At 39.0% G+C, this 23,122-nt stretch overlaps 1 protein-coding gene across 3 annotated transcripts in view; it reads left to right on the forward strand.

The window, feature by feature from the left end:
- The first annotated feature begins 1,912 nt into the window (after nt 1–1,912).
- The window catches only part of UVH3 (5'-3' exonuclease family protein), a 33,343-nt gene continuing 12,133 nt past the window's right edge, over nt 1,913–23,122 (forward strand). Inside the window, exons 1-8 of one of the 3 annotated variants that reach the window (XM_010273694.3) lie at nt 1,913–2,174; nt 2,279–2,529; nt 2,819–2,985; nt 3,067–3,181; nt 4,550–4,627; nt 4,738–4,791; nt 13,056–13,240; nt 13,423–15,193. In XM_010273694.3, coding sequence (XP_010271996.2) covers nt 2,087–2,174; nt 2,279–2,529; nt 2,819–2,985; nt 3,067–3,181; nt 4,550–4,627; nt 4,738–4,791; nt 13,056–13,240; nt 13,423–15,193 — 2,709 coding nt within the window. In that variant the 5' untranslated portion in view covers nt 1,913–2,086. Of the gene's footprint in view, nt 2,175–2,278; nt 2,530–2,818; nt 2,986–3,066; nt 3,182–4,549; nt 4,628–4,737; nt 4,792–13,055; nt 13,241–13,383; nt 15,194–23,122 lie in introns of those variants that run through there. The other 2 variants (XM_010273696.2, XM_010273695.2) reach the window with 2 other exon arrangements.

The following is a 23,122-nucleotide window of genomic DNA, read 5'->3' on the forward strand; positions in this document are numbered from 1 at the left end:
GGGTGATCATGGGTCGGGTCGGGCCCGTGTCAGGCTCTGCACTTATGATAAGGGTTATAATTTAGGCCTGGGTTTGACCTGGTCAGAGGTTTCGGGCCTGAAACATAAGCCCTAGCCTAAGTCTATATGGGCTTGGACCAGGCAGGGCCTGATTGTGGGTCAATGTCATTCATATATAAAATATTACATATAATATAAATTATACATGTCATGTTATAATATTTATATATAAAATATATAATATAATATAAAATAACATGTATACATATGTATACATTATACACAAAATGTGTAAGTTTAAATATATGCGGGCTGGGCCGGGCCGGACTTGAAGTATTAAGCTCAAGCCCGGCCCTAAAATTTACAGGCCTGATGTGGACCCAGGCCCAAGCCCAAAATTTCCGGGCGGGGCTGAAATGATCACCCCTAGGAGGGATCATTATTTTCCTTACCTTCTTATTCCAAACCAAACACAACCTAAAAGATATTTTTCAAAAAAGCTGATAATTGGAATTTATGGCCTTTTTATTTTTACTCTCTCCCTCTATTGGAAGCAGCATATAGTTGCTGTTGGTTTATGGGAATAAGAGTGGAATCTGAATGAGTTATTCCCATTCCAACTATTTAGTTGAGGGGAATCAGAATCCTATTCCCATTTCTGTTGGAATGGCATTCCTCTATTTGAAGGAATGGCCCATTCCTTACCCCTCTTTTAGGAATGAAATATCATTCATATTGATTCTAATTCCCATTCTCGTTCTTGTTTGAACCAAACAGATTACTTGAATAGACCATTCCCGTTTCAGCTGCAAATAAAATGAACCCTGAAATTGCACATAGGGGCGATCCAAATTCAATCAACTTATATTGAATCAAATATATATCCATTCCATCTAATAATTCATCTCAATTTGATTTAAATATAGATGCTTACCTCTACATTTCACAATGTTGTGATTTTACTAAATTATACAATATTCTCACCAGTTTTAATTCAATCTATTTGTATTATTCGACAACACCATAAATGAAATCGCTTTGACCACTGGTTTGTGGGCTGAACTTTCCAGCAGTCTAGACCAAACGGATCGGTCAATGTCATTTTAAAAAGCTGGAAATCAATTGAAATAAATGCTCGGTTTGGAAGGAATACAAATGCAAATATATAAAGTGCAAAATTTTATATTTTCTATTATGTGTATATATTTGCATTGTACATATTTGTATTTATACTCGTTCCAAATTGAGCCAAAAGAAAATGAATCAAAAACTGTTTTATGATAAGGTTTTTAAAATCGAACCAGATAGGGAACTGTTTGAGGACCAGTTCCCGGGTTGAATGGTCTAACTGTCCAGTCCAAATGGGCGGTTCATTCTGACAGAAAATAAAAAAATTTAAAAAATGGCAAAAACCATTTCCGAGTTAAATGGTTCGATAGTTTGACTGCTTGAATCAGCAATTCACTGAACAAATCAACGGTTTTTGGCCAAATAATGGTTTTAAGGTAAAATGGAACCAATCAGGTGATCTGTTTTGTTTGTTTTTTATTTTTTATTTTTTCGATTAAACTATCCGGTCCGATCCGATTTTAAAAACATTGTTTTATGATCTAACTGTTTAGCAGTTCAATTGCGTGGGTCAGTGATTTTGCTTACCGAATCGATGTTTTTTTTGTTTGGAAAATTCGGGCCAGGTGAAAACAAAACCGGATAAATGACCGGTTTAACGATGGTTTTAAAACCATGCTCTTTCAATATCCAAGCGGCCATCCGAATTCGACCATAATCCGGTACAAATCCAATCGATAAGACCCTATTGATATTCGGAGTTCGGACTATAAACCGGCAATCCGATTGAATTCGATCCCGTTTGCAGTTTCCTTCAGTCCTTCTCTTACACAAACCAAACCAGCACAAATCCAATATATTTCACTGCTCGGTCTCAGCGAGAGACGATAGTTATACAAAGACCACGCACGCACGTTAGTAATTGGCTAATTTGCTCCCGGTTGACACATAAATTTTCTGATCATCTATCTATCGGTTTTTTGGCGGCAAACAGGGAGGAACTGCAAGCAAGATCAGCATGGGTGTTCAAGGACTCTGGGAGCTTCTGGCTCCCGTTGGCCGCCGCGTTTCAGTCGAGACCCTCGCCGGAAAGAGGCTCGCTATAGGTCTCTGTCATCAAATTACTATCCTTAGCCCTAATTCTAAATCCTGAAACTATATCTTTATTCTCAATCTCACATATCGTCCGTAAAAACCTCTGGATTTGCAGACGCAAGTATTTGGATGATACAGTTCATGAAAGCGATGCGAGATGAAAAGGGGGAAATGGTGAGGAACGCTCACCTCATAGGGTTCTTCCGCCGCATTTGCAAGCTACTCTTCCTCCGCACCAAGCCCGTTTTTGTCTTTGATGGTGGTACACCTGCCCTCAAGCGTCGCACCGTCATAGCCCGTCGTCGGCAGCGAGATATTGCTCAGGCGAAGATCCGAAAAACCGCTGAGAAATTGCTACTCAATCATGTTCGTATCGTCAATTTATTTCCGTAGCTAATTTCTCTATCTCTAATTACGTGGAGTTTCTAGTTGCCCATTCAGGAATACTTTCCTTTATCCGGTCTGTCTGGAATTTATGCCGAAATTTATAAGATCATTTTCTATTTTATAATTCTATGATATCTGTTAAAAAAAGGTTTCTCTTATACCTCCTGAACTTTGAGTCTTACAATCAGCGTTAGTTTCTGCCGAATATACATATCATTTGTTGCTTTGGTTACTAATAGATTTTCCTTTTATCGTCCACTCTCCCCAGCTTAAGGCAATGAAACTTAAAGAACTGGCCGAGGATATTGAAAAACAGAAACAAAATAATGACTCAAAGGGCAAAAATGTTGTACCGGATCACATTAATACGACAGAGAACATTGCCACAAATGATACGCTCGCTGGTGGTTACAATCAGGAAAGTTTGGATGAGTTGTAAGCGCCCTATTACACTGTTGCCCTGCCCAGTTATTAGTTTGTTTGCTTTTGTAAGTTGGTTTTGATGAGTCAGTTTAGGTTGGCAGCATCCATTGCAGCAGAGGAAGATGGGAGTCTCACTATCAATGCATCTACTTCTATTGGTGGCATTCCTCCTGAGGAAGATGACAGTGATGACGAGGAAATGATGCTTGTAGGTTTTTATCTTTCTATGGGTTTAATAGATTCTTTCATTGTAACAAGTAATAATCCCTGCTTGCATGTTCATATGATTATTTTTATTTCTCAATGGTAAGGATCTGCTAAGTTAGCTTAATTTCAGAAAAGAATGGGACAACTAAAAGAAAGGAATGAAAATTGCTCATGAAATCTTAGGACGGGTCAAGTGTAAGGGTTACCCTATAAATGCTCACCTCTAGCTTAGTGTCTTAAGTTCCTCACCTTGCTATGCAGGGGCAGGTTAGGGGTTACGAAGAATAATTGTTATAACCATAGAAATCATTATAGTACAAGATGATTGTATCTGGACTAAGAGATAGTTCAGCAAACTTGCACAGTTTAGGGTGGCTCCAGTTGGTTACAATTCGAGACTTCATTCCTCTGGTGCAACTTTTTTCAATGTCAGTTCTTGGTGAAATCTTTTGTTGTTGGGTTATATTTCTATTGATTACTATTGGTAAAAACAGATAGATCTATGACCCATTGAAGGTTCATCCATTAACAACCTGAAACTGAACTCTAATAATGAACTTCCCCATAAAAAGAATTTCTCTTGCTATTTCTGAATCTGACACAACTACAGCCCTGTATATAACATTGTTGGCTTCACAACCATTTTATAAAACTTTCCTTTTAATTTAAGTGGTATTCACCTATGGCATAAGACTCTAGATGCACCCCTTCGTTTTGTCCATTATGCTCTAATTCTATGGGTGGCATCATCCTCAATCTCTCCTTTGTAATCACACTAAGCACAATAAAACGACGAATAAAACCTTTGTTGTGGTAAAGATGGTATTAGTGAACTTAAGTTCTGATGAGCCCCTATATATTTAGAATGCTGGCATAATTGCACAAGGGTACCTTCAAATTTTAAGACTGTGTTTCTCATGCTTTTAGAGAACTAGTTCTGATTAATTTTGTTATTCTGAGAATCATTTTTAAGTTTGGATGTCCGAGAATTGTTTAAACTAATTCTTTTTTTTTTCCTGGGCTCAAAACTTCTTCTGAGAATAATTCATAAAAAAAACTTGTTCTGAGAATTGATTCTTTGGAGCTAAAAAAGTAGCTTAAAAAATAATCAATTTTGGCTCTTCAAATATTGATGTTTTGGAGCAGAATTTTGACCAAACATAGTTTCTAAAATCCGAAATAAAGGGCAGCCCAGTGCACGAGACTCCCATCAATGCGGGGTTTGGGGAGGGATAGATGTGTGCAGCCTTACCCTGCACATACAGAGAATCTGTTTCCAAGATTTGAACCCTGGTCACCCAGGTCGCAATGATTACTTTATATATTGTACTCAAAGGTTTAAGTAGAAATTCTCTACTTGATTGTGCAGCCAATAATGCATGGGAATGTTGATCCAGCTGTATTGGCTGCTCTGCCTCCATCCATGCAACTTGATCTTCTTGTTCAGGTATATGTTCTGTTACAAGTGACTATTGGATTTTGGTGATTTAAGGTTGTTATATTTTTTTTGTTGGCATCTTTTCTTCCTTGCTAAAATGCCTGACTCCTACTTGCTAGATGAGAGAGAGGTTGATGGCAGAAAATAGGCAGAAGTACCAAAAGGTTAAAAAGGTAAATTAATAACTAATTCCATCATGTCTTTCTTTTGAAGTATCTCAATATTGGAATTTAATTGCTGTATTTCTTGTTGAATAGCAGTGTTTGTGTTGCCAAGTATGATTAGTATGCACACATGTGGAAATATGAGAGCAGAGAATAACAGGGAAAACAGAATGTTTAACAAAAAGAACTTTCTGGGATGGGATTGTATGGACTATGGAATGAAAGCCATAAACAAGGAATTGAAACATCCTGCACAATGAAGTTAGTTGCATTCTTTTTCTTCCAGAATTCATGTTTATTCTTCCATCTATAGATTGAGGAAGACATGCATTGCCTAATACAATTGCATATTGTCTTACATGACAACCACAAAATCACTGTATTGCCTATAATATGACATGTAACCACCTGCATCAACTACTAGAAGATAATTATACTTATGTTCTGTAAGTTGGTTGAAAGAAAAGTAAATTGTCTGCTCCAAAAAATAGAGCCAGTGTAGAGGAAGGCATATAATAGATACCACAATTAAATTTCTACTGCAACTGTGAATTGTAGAGCCTGCGCTCTGTTGAATCAGGGTTCTAATAGAGCCATCTTTTTTTGTTTTTTATTTTCTGTTTAGAGCATGAACTTGACCAACTTGTCTGCTCTAGAATAATAGCATGCCCTTGGATGCGGGAAACAGTTAGGCCCCGTTCGTTTACCGCTATGTTGGGGTGGGAAAGTTGACCAACTTTCCTATGTTCTTTTGCAAATACATGTGGGACCCATGGAAAATACAGATTCCCCTGGGTAAGTATTTTGGCCATTTACCTGGGAAAATCTTACCCACCTCAGAGGTGGGTAAGTTACTTTCCCATAGTGGGGTGACTTTGTTTAGTTGAAAATACCCCTATTAACAAGCTTAGGGCAAACATTAGCTTCTTCCCCAAACCTTCTTTTCAGGAAGAACATCCACTGCCAGAGAGAACCCTGTACCTCTACAGTTTTCAAATCGCAAATCAGTCTACTAAATCAATCTTCTGCGATTCGTGGAAGAGGCTTCTACTGAGTTCATCGGTAAGTCTTCTTATTCCCCTTATTTTTTTCCTTGCAAAGAACTGTAAGTTAGGATCTGATTCTTATTCAGTTATTTGAGGGCTTGCCTGTCTGCAACTCTTGAATACCATGCCCTAGGGACAAAATGACTAGGTGAGTACCCATCAGCATTTCAAAGAGTTGCACCTTTTGCATATTATGTAAACTGGTGTTCTTTTGGTCTCAAGCTCAATGAAAACGACAACGAATTATGAAGTTTCCATCTCCGACCCCGCATTGGTTGGCCTTTAACTTATATTAGCAGTGGTGGGCTTTAAGTAACTCCGGCTTTACACATTTTGCCCATTTCCCAACTTTGTTCACTTTACACATTCCAACAACTGCCCATTTCAATTCTTAAATTCAATACCTTTCTGAATTCAGTTACATATAAAAACCTTGGCCCTTAGAGATTCAGGAAACTTGCACAATGATGGTTTCAAATTCCATTCCCACCAAGTTATAAGAACAAATTAGTTGTTATTATACTACCAAACTTGTTTGAGCCTTGTGAACAATAGCAGTTATGTTATGGTCAGTTTGGGAAGAAAGGAATAATAGAATCTTTAAAGGCGTGGAGAAGTCCAAGGAGGCAATTGTAGAAAGGATAATTATTATGACTATTCATTGGTTGAAAACTTTGGATTTGTTTAAAGACTTCTCAGTTGAAGACATTTATAGGAATTGGGAAGTGGTGGCTTCTACAACTTCCATGAAACCTATTGTGCAGGAATTGTGGTCCCCACCAACACAACAAAGAGTGAAATTGAATTTTGATGGGAGTTCAAGAGGTAACCCGGCCCTTCAGGTATAGGAGGAGTTTTCAGAGATGAAAATGGCAGAATTGTGGCTTTGTTTTCGGGACCAATAGGAGTGGGGGACTCATTGAGAGCGGAGGTGATGGCCTTGCTTCAAGGTGTAAGATATGCAAAACAGTTGGGGTTACACCAAATTGAGATTGAGGGAGACTCTAAATTGTTGATCGAGTGGCTGCAATCTGGTAAGTTGGGAGCCTGGATTTATAGACAGCCCATTAGGGAAATCCACAATACAACAAGGGAGATCGGTGCATGCTTCAAATGGACAAGGAGATCAGCTAATGGTTTAGCTGACACGTTGGCTAAACAAGGGACTGTGAGGGAGAGTATGTTCTGGGCAGTTTTGTAAGAAAGATAACTGGGGCTCAACACCTACTTAGGGGTTGACAGCTGTACTTAAATCTGGAAAGTTATTTAATGAAGTTACCGTTTCCAATAAAAAAAAACTTCTTGTAGAATTATGAAACAGGTTGAAATGTTAGATATGAAAACTACCAAACAGTTTTCAGATTATATATCCTGTCTCTGTTGTCTGTTACTTAGTTGTTGAAACATGAAAACTGATTCATCATTTCCTCCAAATTTTATGATTATGTATTATCTGGCCATCCTAATATTCTCCATGTAGGCCTTTGACAACAATGGATTTTATTGGTGTGATGTTGGGAGTCCTGGAGCCATATTCGGTCGTCCATGAGAAATCTGTCCAATTCTTTTTTTTTTTTTCTGTTTTGATTTTTTTACTTTGTTTGATAAAATATTATTTAGTTCTCAGTTGTTATTTCCAGCATAGTTGCATGTGATTACCATTTTATTTGATACTTTCCTCTAGACACACCATTCCTAATAGAGATAACCACATAAAAATGGGCTACTAATGAGATTGTTGAACTTTGTTCTCAGAGTCCTTGTTGATGAGAATTGTTGCATGAAAGTTTGTGGAGTACATTTACTTGATATTCTAATAGTGAGCTGCTTGACTTGAAATGGTTATCAAAATTCTAGGAAGAAGCTTACCAAACAATTATGCTTGTGCCAAATGGAGATTTTGAAGATGGATCTTTTATTAGCAATTGAAGGCTGGATGTGTCTTCAGTTGGGTCAGACAATCCTTGCTTCTTTTAGCTTTAACAATTGGACAAATTAACCCATTGCCCAGCAAGAAAAGCCCATTTTGTAGCATTCTTTCTTTTCTCAATAAATATTGCTCTTTTCTCAATCGATTCCCCTTGCTTTACTCTCTCTCCCTTCACAAAAATGAGCCAATTGCAAATTTTCTCCCGAACCCATTTATTCCCATGTCTTTAAATTGGGATTTTGGATTTTGTAGGGGATTAAGGGATGGTGAGTCGATTTGTGTCACTGAGCTACTTCACTTACTTGAGTCAGTTTGTTTGGACCCCACTTCTTCTGATCAAAGAGTTTGGACTCCTCTTCCAAAAGGTACCTTTACTTGTTCTTCTTTTCTAAAATCCCTCAGTTCCAACCCCAATTCCCAAGGGTTTCCTTTCAAAGAAGTTTGGGCGTGACCTATTCCTCCAAAAATTGCTGTATTCTGCTGGGAAGTCTATTATGGGAAAATCAATACTTCGGAAAACTTGCAGAAAAAGAGACCCTTTCTTTGTCTCTCCCCGAACTGGTGTTCCTTGTGTAAGGCCTAGAATGAGGATTGTTTCCATTTGATGATCTCTTGTTCCTTTGCTACAACAACCTTATGGAGTTGGAGCCTTTATTTGGAGGTAGGTGGTCTCTGCCATCTGATTTGAGTTTGTTTTTTAACCCATCTTTTTTTGTATGGCACACTAGAAGAGGCAAGTTCATGTGGAAATGTGTCAGGGCAGCCACCTTTTGGACTCTCTGGGAGGAAAGGAATGCAAGAGTCTTCTTAGAGAAGGAAAGAAGCTTAAATGAAGTGAATGACTATATCCTAACAAGAGCAATACATTGGCTGAAAACCTTGGATATATTTGCTGATTTGTCTTTTGATGACCTGTGGAGGAATTGGTTAGTAATAGCTAATACCTCTACCAAGAAGAATAGAAGTTTGTTAGAATGGGATCCGCCTCCAGAAGGTGTCATCAAGTTAAATTTTGATGGAAGCAGCCAAGGTAACCCTGGGCCTTCAGGTATAGGGGGTGTCCTGAGGAATAAGGACAGCAACGCCATCTCCTTATTCTCAGGACCGGTGGGAGTGGAGCATCTCCTAGTTGCAGTACAAGGAACTCTACAAGGACAGAAATACTAGCTGCAGTACAAGGAATTCAGATCGCTAACCAGCTTGGGGTGGAGCATCTCCTAGTTGAAGGGGACTCTTAGGAGGTAACAAGGTGGCTTCTAAACCCGGATGCTACCATTTGGGGCTACAAAGACCTCATTAAAAATGTAAAGTGGTTAACTAGTAATATGAGAGTTGAGGTAAAATGGGTAAGCAGGCCAGCTAATACTATGGCTGATTCTTTGGCCAAACAGGGGGTTTCCAAGGAGGATCTTTTTTGTGCTACATTGTAACTCGTTATAGTATACTGGAAAGCTGTACTTAACTAACTTAGAGAGGTTGCATCTCGTGCCTCTCCTTGGGGACATTGTACTATTTATCATTGCTGATTAATAAATTTCTTTCAATTATAAAAAAAAATGTAATAATAAAACTTCCCATGTAGGCAACCACTATTCACATTCAGAAGGAAAACAGGAAACCATGTTACAATGGGAATTAAAAAACAAGAAACCATGTTACAGTGGAAGACATGTTGAGAAAGTGGGGTGAGATTACAAATTGCACTTAGGTCAAACCAATAATAAGGGTGTCTTGGACTCCCCCACCTGCTGGCTTGTTAAAGTTAAATTTTGATGGGAGTTGTAGGGGGAATCCGGGACAATCAGGGATTGGAGGTGTTTTTAGGGATGAGAACGGGGTCATTTATGCCCTGTTCTCAAGCTCAATTGGTGTGGGGGATTCCCTTAGAGCTGAGATCTTGGCAGTTATGGAAGGAGTTCAGAAAGCCAAGGAGATGAATGTCAGGAAGCTCATAATTGAAGGGGACTCGGAGGTGGTGATAGGGTGGCTGGTTAAAGATGACTGCGGTTTATGGAACTACAGAAATGAGAAGAGGAAATTCAGGTGGCTGGTGCGGGAGATGGAAATCAGGATGAGTTGGGTTAAGAGATCAGCTAACTCTTTAGCTGATGGATTAGCTAAACAAGGGATAGAAAGGGAAGCAATGTTTTGGGCTAAGCTGTAACTTAATTGTTTCTTTTGTTTCTTTTTTCTTTTTCTCTTTTTCTCTTTTTCTCTTTTTCTCTTTTTCTCTCTTTGGAGGGTTTAAGTTGTATTCGGAAGATAAGAGTTCTTGTTTTCCTTGCTGTAAATATTTTGATATTTCAATGAATTGAATGAATCTGTTATTGATAAAAAAAATAAAAAATAAAACTACCTGTGTTTGCTTATTCATTAAAATATCAAAACAACTTTTGAGGTGACACATGCTCATTGAGCCTGTTGATTAGGGTTCTGAGTGCAAATACTCAGGGTCCATTATCCTGACCAACACTCTCTGGACCCACTAATGAATCCATTGATCTCATTTGAAGAGCTCCTTTATTAACTAATGAACCCTTGGTAACTGGAGGAAAATTTGCTGCTCCAAAGCTAATGGGGGTCTAGGGAAATATGTAAACACTGTATTGCTTGAAAAACGGTTATGGAGATTTAATGAGCAGTCAGATAGCCTGTGGAGAAGGTTAATTGTAGCCAAGTATGGGTCTAGTAGCAGGGAGTGGGAAACAGAGGAGGTCAGATCATCCTATGGATGTTCAAATTGGAAGGCAGTTCAGAAAATACAACCTCAGTTTTTGAAGTTCATAAAATATAAAGTGGGAAATGGCTGGAGGGTTCTCTTTTGGAAGGATCACTGGTGTGAAGAAGGTCCTTTGATGACCATATTTCCTGATCTGTTTGAAATAGCTACAAATAAGAATGCAACTGTAGCTGAATATTTGGAAAGACAGAGTGGATATTGCTTGTGGAACCCTCAATTTAGGAGGAACTTTAACGGTTGGGAGGTGACTTCTCTAATCAGCTTGCTCCAGATTTTATATGACTCAGAGATGACTGGAATAGGGGAAGCTAAAAGAAATTGGATGTTTGAGCAATCGGGTAGTTTTTCTGTAAAATCATTTTTCAAATATGTATCAAGGGAGGATACCACTTCTTTTCCAAGTGACAGGATATGGATCAAAGCTGTACCATCTAAACTGACCTTCTTTGTATGGTCAGCAGTGCTCTGGACAAGATCCTAACCAAAGAGAATTTAGTCAGAAGAGGCTTAGGAGGTGGCAGATTTGGCTTGTCCTTTATGCAATGGAAATGTTGAGTCGTCTAGCCATTTGCTGATTCACTGTGACTTTACTAACTGGATTTGGTTAAGACTGTTAGGTCTGTTTGGTGTTAAGCTGTGTTTCCAGCTGATGTGAAGGGATTCATAGAGGCATGGTGTCTAGAAGGATTAAGTAGGCCCGGAAAGGTAGCATGGAGCATACTTCCCTCAGCAGTTTTCTGGGCTGTGTGGTGTGAAAGAAACAGTAGAATATTTGAAGGGAATCAGACCTCAAAGGAAGTAATCTTAAGCAAAATACTGGGGATGGCTCATTCATGGTTGGCAGTTCACCCTTTATTTAGAAATAGACATTCTCGTTGATTTTTTTTTTTTTTTTGATTGGAGATGGTAACTTTCATCAAGGATATCAAATAAACATCTTACATTGTCAGCCACTCAGACAAAGATTGTTGACCCCAAAACAACATCAAGAGTTACAGTACAGCCCAAAATAAGTTTACCTGAATGTCCCCTGTTTTGCCAAGCTATCTGCCACAGAGTTTGCTGATCTCCTTCATTCGTTTTTTTTTTTTTTTTTTGATTTCCTTTTTGTAAGCAGTGGATAGTTTTGTTCTGGGAATTGGGCATGGCAGAATTGTATATCCTCTGTTCAGTCTCTCATTGTACAGGGGCTTCATTGTATTTTGACATTTTGATTTTAATGAAATACTTTACCTACAGTTTCAAAAAAAAAAACCTAATGAAACCCTTGCATCCAGCTGCTGTAGCTTGGTAATTTGTTGCCAATGTCTGAGATCTTACCCAGTTGTGCAGCCAAAGTCAGTGGCCTATGCCAAAAAATTTCCCCACTTGTTTCTTTTCCTTTTCATCATTCCATGTTCATAGAGGTGCCAGGTGTGGTGGTATCAAAAAGAAAAAAAAATCGGCATATAGTTTATGATTTTTCATGTTTTCAGTTTCTATGTTAAAGGAATGTCAAAATGGTTGCGCCAAAGCATATTGTATGCAAGTTTTAGCAGTAGGATTATATATGATATTTAGCCAATTTTGATATGGTAAAGCATCAATTATTTTTGTTCAGACTGGTGATTTCAAAGGATTATGCTAATAAGTTATCACCCATGAAGTGAATTTCAATAAGAAGTTGAATGCATGTTAAATAGATGAATGCTAGTTATATTTGATACAGTGAAAATAGTAAATAAGTCTCTCTGCATTAGTAAATGGGACAATTAGACACACTACATTTTCAAAATGAGACACTAATGAAGCAGTGAAAGCACATCCAACTGTTTCATTTGAGACTTCTCAAGTTTTCAGGTATAGTATAGGTGCTCTCCCCCCACCCCCCACCATTTTTTTTTGGGAGAATGACCGATAACCCCCGTGTCAGAATTTGTAGGTTCAAAGTAAATTTGGGGTAGGTGCCAGCTTGGAATTGATGCCAATTCATGGGCGGGTATGGGTGCATAGGGTGTGGTTTTTTGACGTTTTGAATGTTTATAGCTGTGCAGTGGGAATCAGAAATCTGCATTGGGTGTATCCGTACTTCTCCATTTTTTTTTTATCTCAGAATTTGAGAGATGATATGGAGGGGAGTGTTTATGCTTAAAAAGGATAATTATCGTTGACTGGTTTTAGTTAATTGACACTCCTGACAGTGAATATTGCTTTATTATGAACTTCGATCTCCAGAAAATACTATAATCCTTTTTTTTTGGGATTGTTACTGTTAGCCTTCAATTTCCAGGAAATATTTTCTGCCTCAAGCAAAATGCAATTTTTATGAACCAGATGCTGCAATTCTTTCCATGTCAAAGACAGTATTTGGTGGCTATAATATCTCAATTCTTCTGTTATTTATTTGAATTCTATTAAGATATACTATTAGTACCTAGGTGACCTTAAGGAGATTGGTTCCTCTATTATGTCAAACCATTAACTATTTAGTGATAGAAATTTTCCTATTTATATTTCTCTTAGATGAGTTACTTTCTTAGAAAGCTGATTTGTTGCTTGATTTCCTTTATGCATCTAGGCCCCTGCAAAATTTTCTGAGCTACAAATACAAGCTTATCTAAAAACTGTGGCTTTCCGTCGAGAGATAGATGAAGTGCAGAAATCAGCTGCTGGAAGGGGAATTGGTGGGGTGCAGACTTCACGGATAGCTTCTGAAGCCAATAGAGAATTCATATTTTCATCGTCATTTACCGGCAACAAAGAGTTAGTAATCAGATACTGTTGATGTTTGCCTATGCATATTTTACACCATAGAATCTCTCTGTATGCATTCTTTATAAATGAATGGGTGTATCCGCAACTTTAAGTTAAACCTGTGTTAGATATATACTTTGGCTTCTTACCAGATAAACTAGCAGTGCCACTGAGATGCTTACATTAATCAGGATGCTCACATCAGCTGGAGTCAACCAAACTGGAGGAGGCCTGGAAAACCAGACTGTAGGGAATGGGTCCAGTTTCTTAAATTCTGTGAATTGTTCTTCTGCTGCTCATTGTAATTCAGCAATGGGATCTGCCGTGGGTGATTCTGAAAGGGGTTTTGAAGATGATGTTGAGACATATCTTGACGAGAGGGGATGTGTGCGTGTTAGCAGACTAAGAGCCATGGGCATTCGTATGACCCGAGATCTACAGCGGAATTTGGATTTGATGAAAGAGATTGAACAGGAAAAGATGAGAGAAAAGAATTTTGCAAAATCAGATTCTATTGTCAATGAAGTACTTCGTATCCAAGAAAATACTGTAAAAAATAACCAACATGGAGAAGCTTCAAATGTAGGAAATAACCTAATTGGTGAAAAGGGTATATTGCCACAGGGGGACAATCATCATCTTCATGAACATTCTATACTTGGAAATGGAAATACCATGGTGATATCCTTTGAAGACGATGTTAGGGAAGAGCATGCAGGAGATGCTAATGATGATGATGTATTTGCTCGTTTAGTAGTGGGGGATTCAGTAATGATTCCTTATACTGCAATTACTTCTTCAGAAAAACAGCCTTGTGATGTAGATTCAGATTGTTCTTGGGAGGAAGGAAATGTCAAAGATGTTAATAAGGGAAGTCATGAATGTTTTTCCGAAAGCAATATTAATGACGATAGTGAACTAGACTGGGAAGGAGTTTGCAATTATCCTGAAAATGTTTCTCCACCCCCAACTGAGAATAAGAAAACTGTTTCAAAAGGTTGTTTAGAAGAAGCAGCTGAGATCCAAGAAGCAATAAAGAGAAATCTTGAGGATTTCAGAAAAGAGAAGCCTACTGGTATGCATCCTGCAAATATTGAAATTACTACTCAAGATACAGCATTTGAGTTTCCTGCTCAAGTTTTGGATCTTGTAAAAGACACAGTTGACTCCCTTAAATTGCCATTAGAATCTAATAATCAACAAATTCAATCTTCATATGGGGCTGCTGGCGAATTTGAAAAGCTGAATAATGTGGTTTCAAAAGATGTCCCACCAAGTAATGATACTCCAATGGGGCAATTGTCATCATCCATGGCTCTAGGAGAAACTAATGAGAAGGAAACTTTGACTGATGAATTGTACCTAGTACCTGGCCTTCAATCTTTAAGTCAAGAAGAGAGTGAAAAAAGGAGGTTTTCTCTAGAGAAATCAAATATAGGTCCAGTTAGTCCCATTGAGCCAAAGGAAATCCATTTGGCTTCTGACAAGAAGTTTGATGCTTTTGATGATGGTGGTGCTTTAGCTAGTGTCACAGAAGCCATGGATGGTTCTTCTAGGGATGATTCTCATGTTTCTGCAACAGAATTAACGGTTATGCCTGATGATAGTCTTGTTGGTGCTGCCCAGCATGAATGTGGACCTGTTCCATGTTCTTCCCATGAGGTCAATGAAAACATCATTCCTCGGGAGGAAATTTCTGTGGAGAAAATGGAAAATGATGTTGAAATAAAGAACAATCCAGTTACGGATGAAAAGTATGATGCTTTTTCTGATGGAAGAACACCTTATAGAGATAAATCTGTGATTGAGGACAACATGGAAGTCCATATTGAAGCCTCTAGGGCTATTCTGGATGATGAAATGCAAACTTTAAGTCAAGAACGTATGCATCTAGGAGAGGAACAGAGAAAGCTTGAACGTAATGCAGAGTCTGTCAGTGGTGAGATGTTTGCAGAATGTCAGGTTTGGTATCATGCTCTCATGCTATTGTTTGATAAATCTATTCTTGTTTTATTGAAAATCAAGGCTATATTGTCTACCTTTGAAGAAGTAAAACCATTAATGACATATTCTTCTTTTACACTGAATGGAATATGTCCGGCTAATATAGTATTGATGATATAACAAAGCATGATGAAACTACTAACCTCTGCTTGTTGGAGCAAGTGAATGTGGTACCATATTATTGTCAATACAACCTGGACTATACTGTGTTACAAATTGTCACTTTGAGTTCTTGATATGTTCTCGAAGAATCAATCCAGTCTGTTCCTATCTTGATATGGACACATGGAGTGTCCTATTAGAGCTCCACTTCAGTTTCTTACAAAAAATCAAGCTTCTCTTTGATTTTACAGTAGGTTAATTCATTTATTGCTTCTCTTTCAGTGTTTGGATTAATAGTTACGGCTTCTTAAAATTGTTTTTTATGCTGTTGATATATGAAGTGTTCTATGACTTGTTAGTAATAACTCAAACAGTTTAATAGTTCTTATTTGGATAATTAACAGTTTAAATAACAACTTTTTTAAGTTAACAATGCCTTGAATGAGAAAGCTTGTTGATATTGTTCAGTTTAGGGAGAAAGACTGTCTGGGTTCAATGGCTTAAAATGTTAAAAATGGTTTTGTTTACTTATTTATTTTTTCAAAGAATTTTCACACCTGGTGATAGCAAAACTGTAAAGGGCTTGGAGGGGCTTGTTGATATGTAAATTTTGGGTCCAGGAACTGAAATAAATAGGGCCCAATATGAGATTGAATAAAAATGAGCTATTGGGTCCACTAAGAAAAGAATGAAGGGCTCCCTATTGTATTCATGGGGAGGTACCATTAAATCCAAACCCAAGAGTATGTTGGGTAGGGCCCACTACAAGCTAAATTGAGTAGAGGCAATTAGCATTTGCCACGTTGAGACAGGCCCACCAGTCATGGCAATCAGAAAGATTTTTTTTTTTTTTTGTCAAATCACTTAAACTCTCTCAAATCAATTAGAAAGGTTTTCTCTAATCAATGTAGTGGGGCCCAATTGATTGGCAGCCATGCCTAATTAACAATTTGGTTAAAAGGAAAATTTGGTTGGCTGATTCAAGGAGGATTAGCTTAATTCAATTAATGGATTTCCTTGCTTCTGTGGGCTCTAATTTCTTGCCAAGTGGCACCTTTACAAACCTCTTCCAATCAACCTTATTTATACAAAGATCATCGATCTGTTAATTGGAGATCTCAAACCAGCCAATTTTCCAAAATAATACAAATTTTAAATAAGAGAATTCCTTTAAGTTGGATGTCTTTCAAATTAATCTTGTGGGGCCCTTCATTTAAATGGCAGTCATTACCTATAATAGAATCAAAATTATTGTCAAATGAAGAAGGAAACCATAGCTGGCCGAATATGGTTCCTCTCATTTGAATTCAAATCTTTAGGGCGGGTTTGAATTCAAACATAGCCATCCCTATAAAATGGAGAGGAGAGCAAGGAGACTCTCTCTCTGAGAGGTGACTGGGAGGATGAAGAGAGCTAGTTCGTCTACAGAAAAGAGAAGATAAAAAAAAATAATAAGAGAAGGAAGGGAGAAGACAGAAGAATTTGGAAGAAGTCTGGCTCATTTGCTGATGGTGAAGTTTCAAATTAAATGCTGTTAGCCACGTGCATGTTGAGAGATGTTCAACTGAAATCATTCTCTCCTCTTCGGCTCTCTCCAAGTTTTGTTTCAACTTTTCTTGTTGCAAGAAGGAAGAACTAGAAATTTGGCTTCTCAATCGTTGAAGCTTCAAAACTGCTACAGTCTCGTGTCACGTGAGTCGAAGAATTTGGTCCTTTGAGTTGCTGTAATCAAAGAAAGCTCCCATCAAATTACTACAAACAAGAAATCTTCTATTAAATTGTTGTAGTCAAGAAGATCTTCATCGAATCATTACAAGGGACTTACAATTAAAGTCGTCAAGCTTTACGGGTCATGTCCGTGACAAGCTACAAATGCAAGTTCAATCGTGTCTGTGAAATGAGAATCAGAGGGTATTCTTCAAAAAAAAAAAGAGTTTGTATCCCACTTATATTTCTCAAAAAAAATTGAATTTGTCTTCATTATTTTTGGTGCTCCAAATTTAGTGCGAAATTTGTGTCGACAAATTTCTAGCACGCTTGGTGGGACATCTCTTTCCTCTCATCTCTCAAGTCGGCACATCAAGTTTTTGTAAGCAGCTTGGACATGTGGCTCCAAAGAAAGTCATTTCTAGTGTCACTGACAACAAGAAAAATGCAACTTATAGTACAAGTTCATCTAGTTCAAGTGCTTTGCCAACTTCTAAGTACGAGAGACCAACCACTCGATTCATGACGAGGTCCAAGAATTCACAATTGGTTGCATCTCTTGCTCCCTGTACAACTCTAGGGGTCCCTTCAAAAATCCAAAACACCAAAACGGAACCTTTAAGGCTACCAATGGCGAATGACACTACTAAGAAAGGGGTAGTTTTGAGAAAAGAGTTGATCTCAACAACTCTACTTGAGCATCTAAGTGGACAAATACCTGTGTCGGATGTGGAATTTAGTACCGACTCTCATCCCAATTCCCCTAAGACCGGAGGGTCCGATTATAGACAAACACGCTCCTACACTTCGGTAGCACCCGTTATGATCGCGGGAGCTACTACAGTTGCTGAAATGGATGCAGCCATCGCTAAGTTAACAAAGACGGTAGAAGAGAAAGACCTTCAAATTGCTTCTCTCATGAACCGAATGGAACAAATGCAAATAATGGCATCTAGTCAAGGGCCTTCATACCCACTAGGTTTCACCCTACAAGTAAACTCTCCCTGAGAGTTGCCGGAACGTATTAACATACGGAATGCCCAGCATGCCTCGGTTACGTCCCTCTCAGTACAACAACTCCAAGACATGATAGCTGACACGATACGTGCTCAGTATGGAGGTGTCTCACAATCATCCTCGGTGTATTCTAAGCCATATACTGAACGCATTGATAATATGCTCATGCCATTAGGGTATCGACCCCTGAAGTTTCAACAATTTGACGGGAAAGGTAACCCTAGGCAACATATTGCTAACTTCGTAGGGACATGCAACAATGCCAGAACTTTCGGTGATTTAATGGTAAAGCAATTTGTACGATTTGTACGAGGAAATGCTTTTGACTGGTACTTTGACCTCCCTTTCAGATCAATCGATAGTTGGGATCAATTAGAAAGAAAGTTCTTGGGTCGCTTCTACAGTACTCGATGTATTGTAAGCATGTACAAATTCACTACCACAAAACAAAAAAAAGATGAACCAGTCGTTGACTACATCGACAGGTGGAGAAACCTCTACCTTAACTATCGGGACAAACTCTTAGAAATTTCAACTATTGATACTTGTATTCAAGGCATGCATTGGGGTTTGCATTACATCCTTAAGGGATAAAACCCCGAACATTTGAGGAATTGGCCACCCGCGCCCATGACATGGAACTTAGTTTGGCTACCTTTGGAGAACATCACTTGGATGATTTCCAAAGGGAAAAGGAAAAGAAAGATGGTGAAAATGAGACAAAATTGTCTAGGCTGATGCAAGTTCTAGCAACCTCAATAGCCCCTCTCAAGGTTATTGGGAAGAAAAAAACAAGAAAGAAATAAAATCAAGTATTCAACAAGAGAGAAAATCCAAAACTCACTCTTACGGAATTGGAAGCGGAGGTGTATTCATTCCCCAACTCAAATGTCCCAAAAATGTTGGATGCTATTCTAATCGAAAAGCTTATAGAACTCCTTGATTGTAAACGTCTAAAAGAAGGGCATATTGACCATCCAAGGTATTGTCGTTACCATTGGGTAATCAGCCACCCGATTGAAAAATGTTGTCCTCAAAGACAAGATAATGCAATTGACTGAGTCAGGAGTGATCAAACTAGATCCGAGTGAGGATATAGCGGCCATCAACATGACAACCGTTATAGCTTTCCAATGCCCTCATCATCCTGTCATCTATGCACTTACACCGGGGGCATCACTAAATCAAACACATATCCCTAGTGACCCTTCTACTTGTTGCCATAATTGGGGGAAGTACTAAATCAAGCATGTTGACAGTTGTTTGTGTACTCAGGTTTAGTACCACAAGGGTACTGTTGTAATTTCTCTCTTGTTTATATTGTACGACCGGGCCAGTATAAATAATAATTCTTTCACTCGCCCCCTGTATTCTGGAGGGCTTTTAGTCCACTCGACTCTCCTCTCTTCTCTCTTCTCCTCTCCTCTCTTCTCTTGCTCTTGCTCAACATGGTATCAGAGCAAGTTGTCCAGGCCTGAAGGGTGGTGTCAAGTAAACTGCTGTTGCATCTAGTTCGACCCAGAAGGAATAGTGACCTTTCATCTCCTAGAGCTGTCTCCATCGAACTCCTAATCTGGTGTAATCAGTTCGACCCAGAAATTACAGAGTCTTTTCATCTTCCAGCCCAGAAGATGCACCTCTTGTCTGCTCGACTGTAGAGAGGCTATTGTTTGAGGTTCGTAGAGGGAGTTCTGGTTTACAGAGAGACTATCATCTGAAACTAAAAGAGGTACTGGTCATCTTCTGTTCGGCTGCCTATTGTTTGAGGTTCGTAGAGGGAGTTCTGGTTTACAGGGAGACCATCATCTGAAACTAAAAGAGGTACTGGTCATCTTCTGTTCGGCTGCCCTACTGATTGTCTGTTCAGCCGATTGATGAATTGTTGAGTGACTGTATTCCTTAACAAAGTAATTGTATTCAACTCTTTTTTTCTTGGTATTGTGGACTGTTGATTGTCTGTTCCATTATAATCTGTTCCATTATAATCTTATTGATTGACTGTTCGGCTACCCTGTTGATCTCCTCGACTGGTTGGCTATCAACCTACTGATTAGGTCATTCGGACCTAGTGATGTACTGCAACTGCAGTGTTTTTTGTTTTGATTCCTAAAAAAATCGGTCATACAAACCTGTTCTTGTACTGCAACAACAGTGTTCATACTTGTTCTCAGTGAAACCGTAGGTCAGAAGGACCTGTTTTAGTACTGCAACAGCAATGTTCAGTTTTTTGTTTGTTCTCAGTGAAATTGTAGGTCAGAAGGACCTGTTCTTGTACTGCAACAGCAGTGTTCTGTTTTTTACTCTCAGTGAAACCGGAGGTCAGAAGGACCTATTTCTGCAATAGCCTTGTATGGCTGTACTCATTTGGTTGCTGTTTCATTTTTATTCTGATATCATGGGCAGTGAAGATTTAGCCACATCTAGAGTTTCCTCAATGCTGAATGGAATGGGTGGGGGTGACCTATCCTTTCCTATGGCTGTTGTCCCTCTTGATGGTTTAAATTACCTAGAGTGGTCAAGAGGGATCAAATTATACATCACTGCAAGGGGGAAGATAGGCTATATTAATGGGAGGATAAAAGAACCATCCTCTGGGAGTGCTGAATATGATAGATGGAATAAGGAGAATAGTATTGTTATGTCCTGGCTCTTGGTTTCCATGCAACCTCAAATAAGGAAGAATTTCATGTGGGCTGAAACTGCAAATGAAATCTGGGAACAAGCAAAGTCTACATATTCAGAATTGCGACACTATGCCAAAATTTATCAACTGCAGACAACATCTTCTACTTGTAGACAGGGGGATAGGTGTTTATCGGTTTATTACTTTGACTTAACATCTGTCTGGAAGGAGTTGGATCACTACCAGAGTGTGGATTGGAAGTGTGATGAGGATGTTAAGAAGTACAAGCAGCTTGTCTCCCAGCAAAGGGTGTTTGCATTCTTACATGGTCTGAATCCTATGTATGAATCTATCAGGGTTTAGATTCTTAGCTCTAAGGATCTCCCATCTGTTCAGGAAGTCTATGCTCTTGTACAGTCTGAAGAAAGTAGGAGAAATTTGATGAACAACCCTTGTGGCGATGCTGTTGTGTTGGTAGCAAAAGGGGGTGTCTCTACTGGTGTGGGATCTTCCTCCCGGAAAAGAGATCTTTAGAAAAAAACAAAAGATAAGGACAAATTGTGGTGCACTCATTGCTAGAAACCCCGACACACCAAAGATACCTGTTGGGATCTTCATGGGAAACCAAAATGGGCTCAAGATCTGACTAAGAAGCAAGGTTCAGAGGTGAATAAGAAGTCCGGACAGCAAGGTACAAAGAAACATCACATGGCCAACATGGCTACTCGGGAGAATCAGCCCCCCATTTCTACTGTGACTCAGACACATCTCACTGGACCTGACTCGAGGGAGGACATTATGAATTCCTTCCGTGACCATTTAGAGCTCTATGGTAGAGCAATTCGTCAGATGGATGCTCCTCCCTCAACCTCATTTGCATCTACGTCAGGTAACCTTGCCACTGCTTTCCATGTTGCTTCTCACACCCCTGACTCTCCATGGATCATTGATTCTGGAGCGTCAAAACACGACTGGTACGTCCTCTTACTTTCAAACCTATCACCCTCTTTCTGGAAGAGACAAGGTGAGACTAGCCGATGGATCATACACTTCCATAGCTGGTCAAGGAACTCTCTCTTCCTCTTGGTCTTACCCTTTCTGATGTCCTTCATGTTTCAAAATTTCCCATTAATTTGTTCTCTGTTAGTAGTGTTACTAATTCCTTGAATTGCTCAGTGATTTTTTTCCCTTCTCATTGTGTGATTCAGGATCTGGCCTCGGGGAGGACGATTGGTAGGGGTCGTATAGCTGATGGACTTTACATGCTGGAGAATAAGGTTGGCCTTCATGTTACATAGTCTATGAGTCAGTCCTGTAAGAAAAAAGTCTATTTATGGCATTGTCGTTTTGGTCATTTGTCTTTTGAGTCTTTGAAAGTTGTATTCCCAGAACTGTTTAAGTCAATGTCTGTTTCTGATTTTTCTTGTCAAACGTGTCAGTTAAGTAAACATTGTAGAACTCATTTTCTTCAAAGAAATGGTAAATATGAATCTTCTTTTCACATTGTTCATTCTGATATATGGGGCCCTGTTACCTTACCATCTGAGAGTGGCTACAAGTATTTCATTATCCTCATTGATGATTATTCTAGATATACTTGAGTTTACCCGATGCGAACCAGGGAAGATGTACCAAAAATCATTCAAGATTTCCAGCGGATGGTCTTCACTCAATTTCAAACTGAAATCCAATTTTTTCAATCAGACAATGCAAAAGAATTTTTTCATAATGACCTCACGGAGTTTTTTGCTTCGCGTGGTTCCCTTCACCGTAGCTCTTGTGCCCGCACGCCACAACAAAATGGTGTGGCCGAATGGAAGAACCAACATCTCCTTGAAGTGGCTCGGGGTTTACTACTTCATATGAATGTTCCCATACGTTTTTGGCTTGAAGTCGTTCTTTGTTCCACCTACCTTATAAACCGTATGTCCTCTCGTCGGTTAGAGTACAAAGCCCCACATCAACTTCTCTTTCCTAAGGCTCCTCTTCTTTCTATTCCTCCGTGTGCCTTTGGTTGCCGGTGTTTTGTACAAAATCTGTCTCCCATCCGTGGGAAATTGGATTCTCGTGCTATCTCTTGCATATTTCTTGGTTACTCCTTCACTCAAAAGGGATACCGTTGTTTTGGTCATGTTTCTCGGAAATTCTATGTCTCCATGTTTCTTTATTTGAAGATGAGCCTTTCTTTCCTGTTTCTCCTCATGGGGAGTGTAGGCATGAGGAGAAACTGGTTCAACTTCCTTCTCTTCCTGACTCTCCGCCTTTTCGTATTTTTTCTCGTCGTCGCAAAGGCCAACCAAATTCAAGAGCTGTAGAGAATCCGGAAGCTGTACCTCCAGTTCCACCAGACTCCTCGGGGGAGGATCATACTTACTCGGGTATTTTGGCTCCCAATGATGTCCTTGAATCTATTGAAAATGATTCCTCTACTACTAATG

This window comes from Nelumbo nucifera, chromosome 4 (assembly GCF_055504915.1).
Source record: "Nelumbo nucifera cultivar China Antique chromosome 4, China Antique-T2T, whole genome shotgun sequence".
Taxonomy (NCBI): domain Eukaryota; kingdom Viridiplantae; phylum Streptophyta; class Magnoliopsida; order Proteales; family Nelumbonaceae; genus Nelumbo; species Nelumbo nucifera.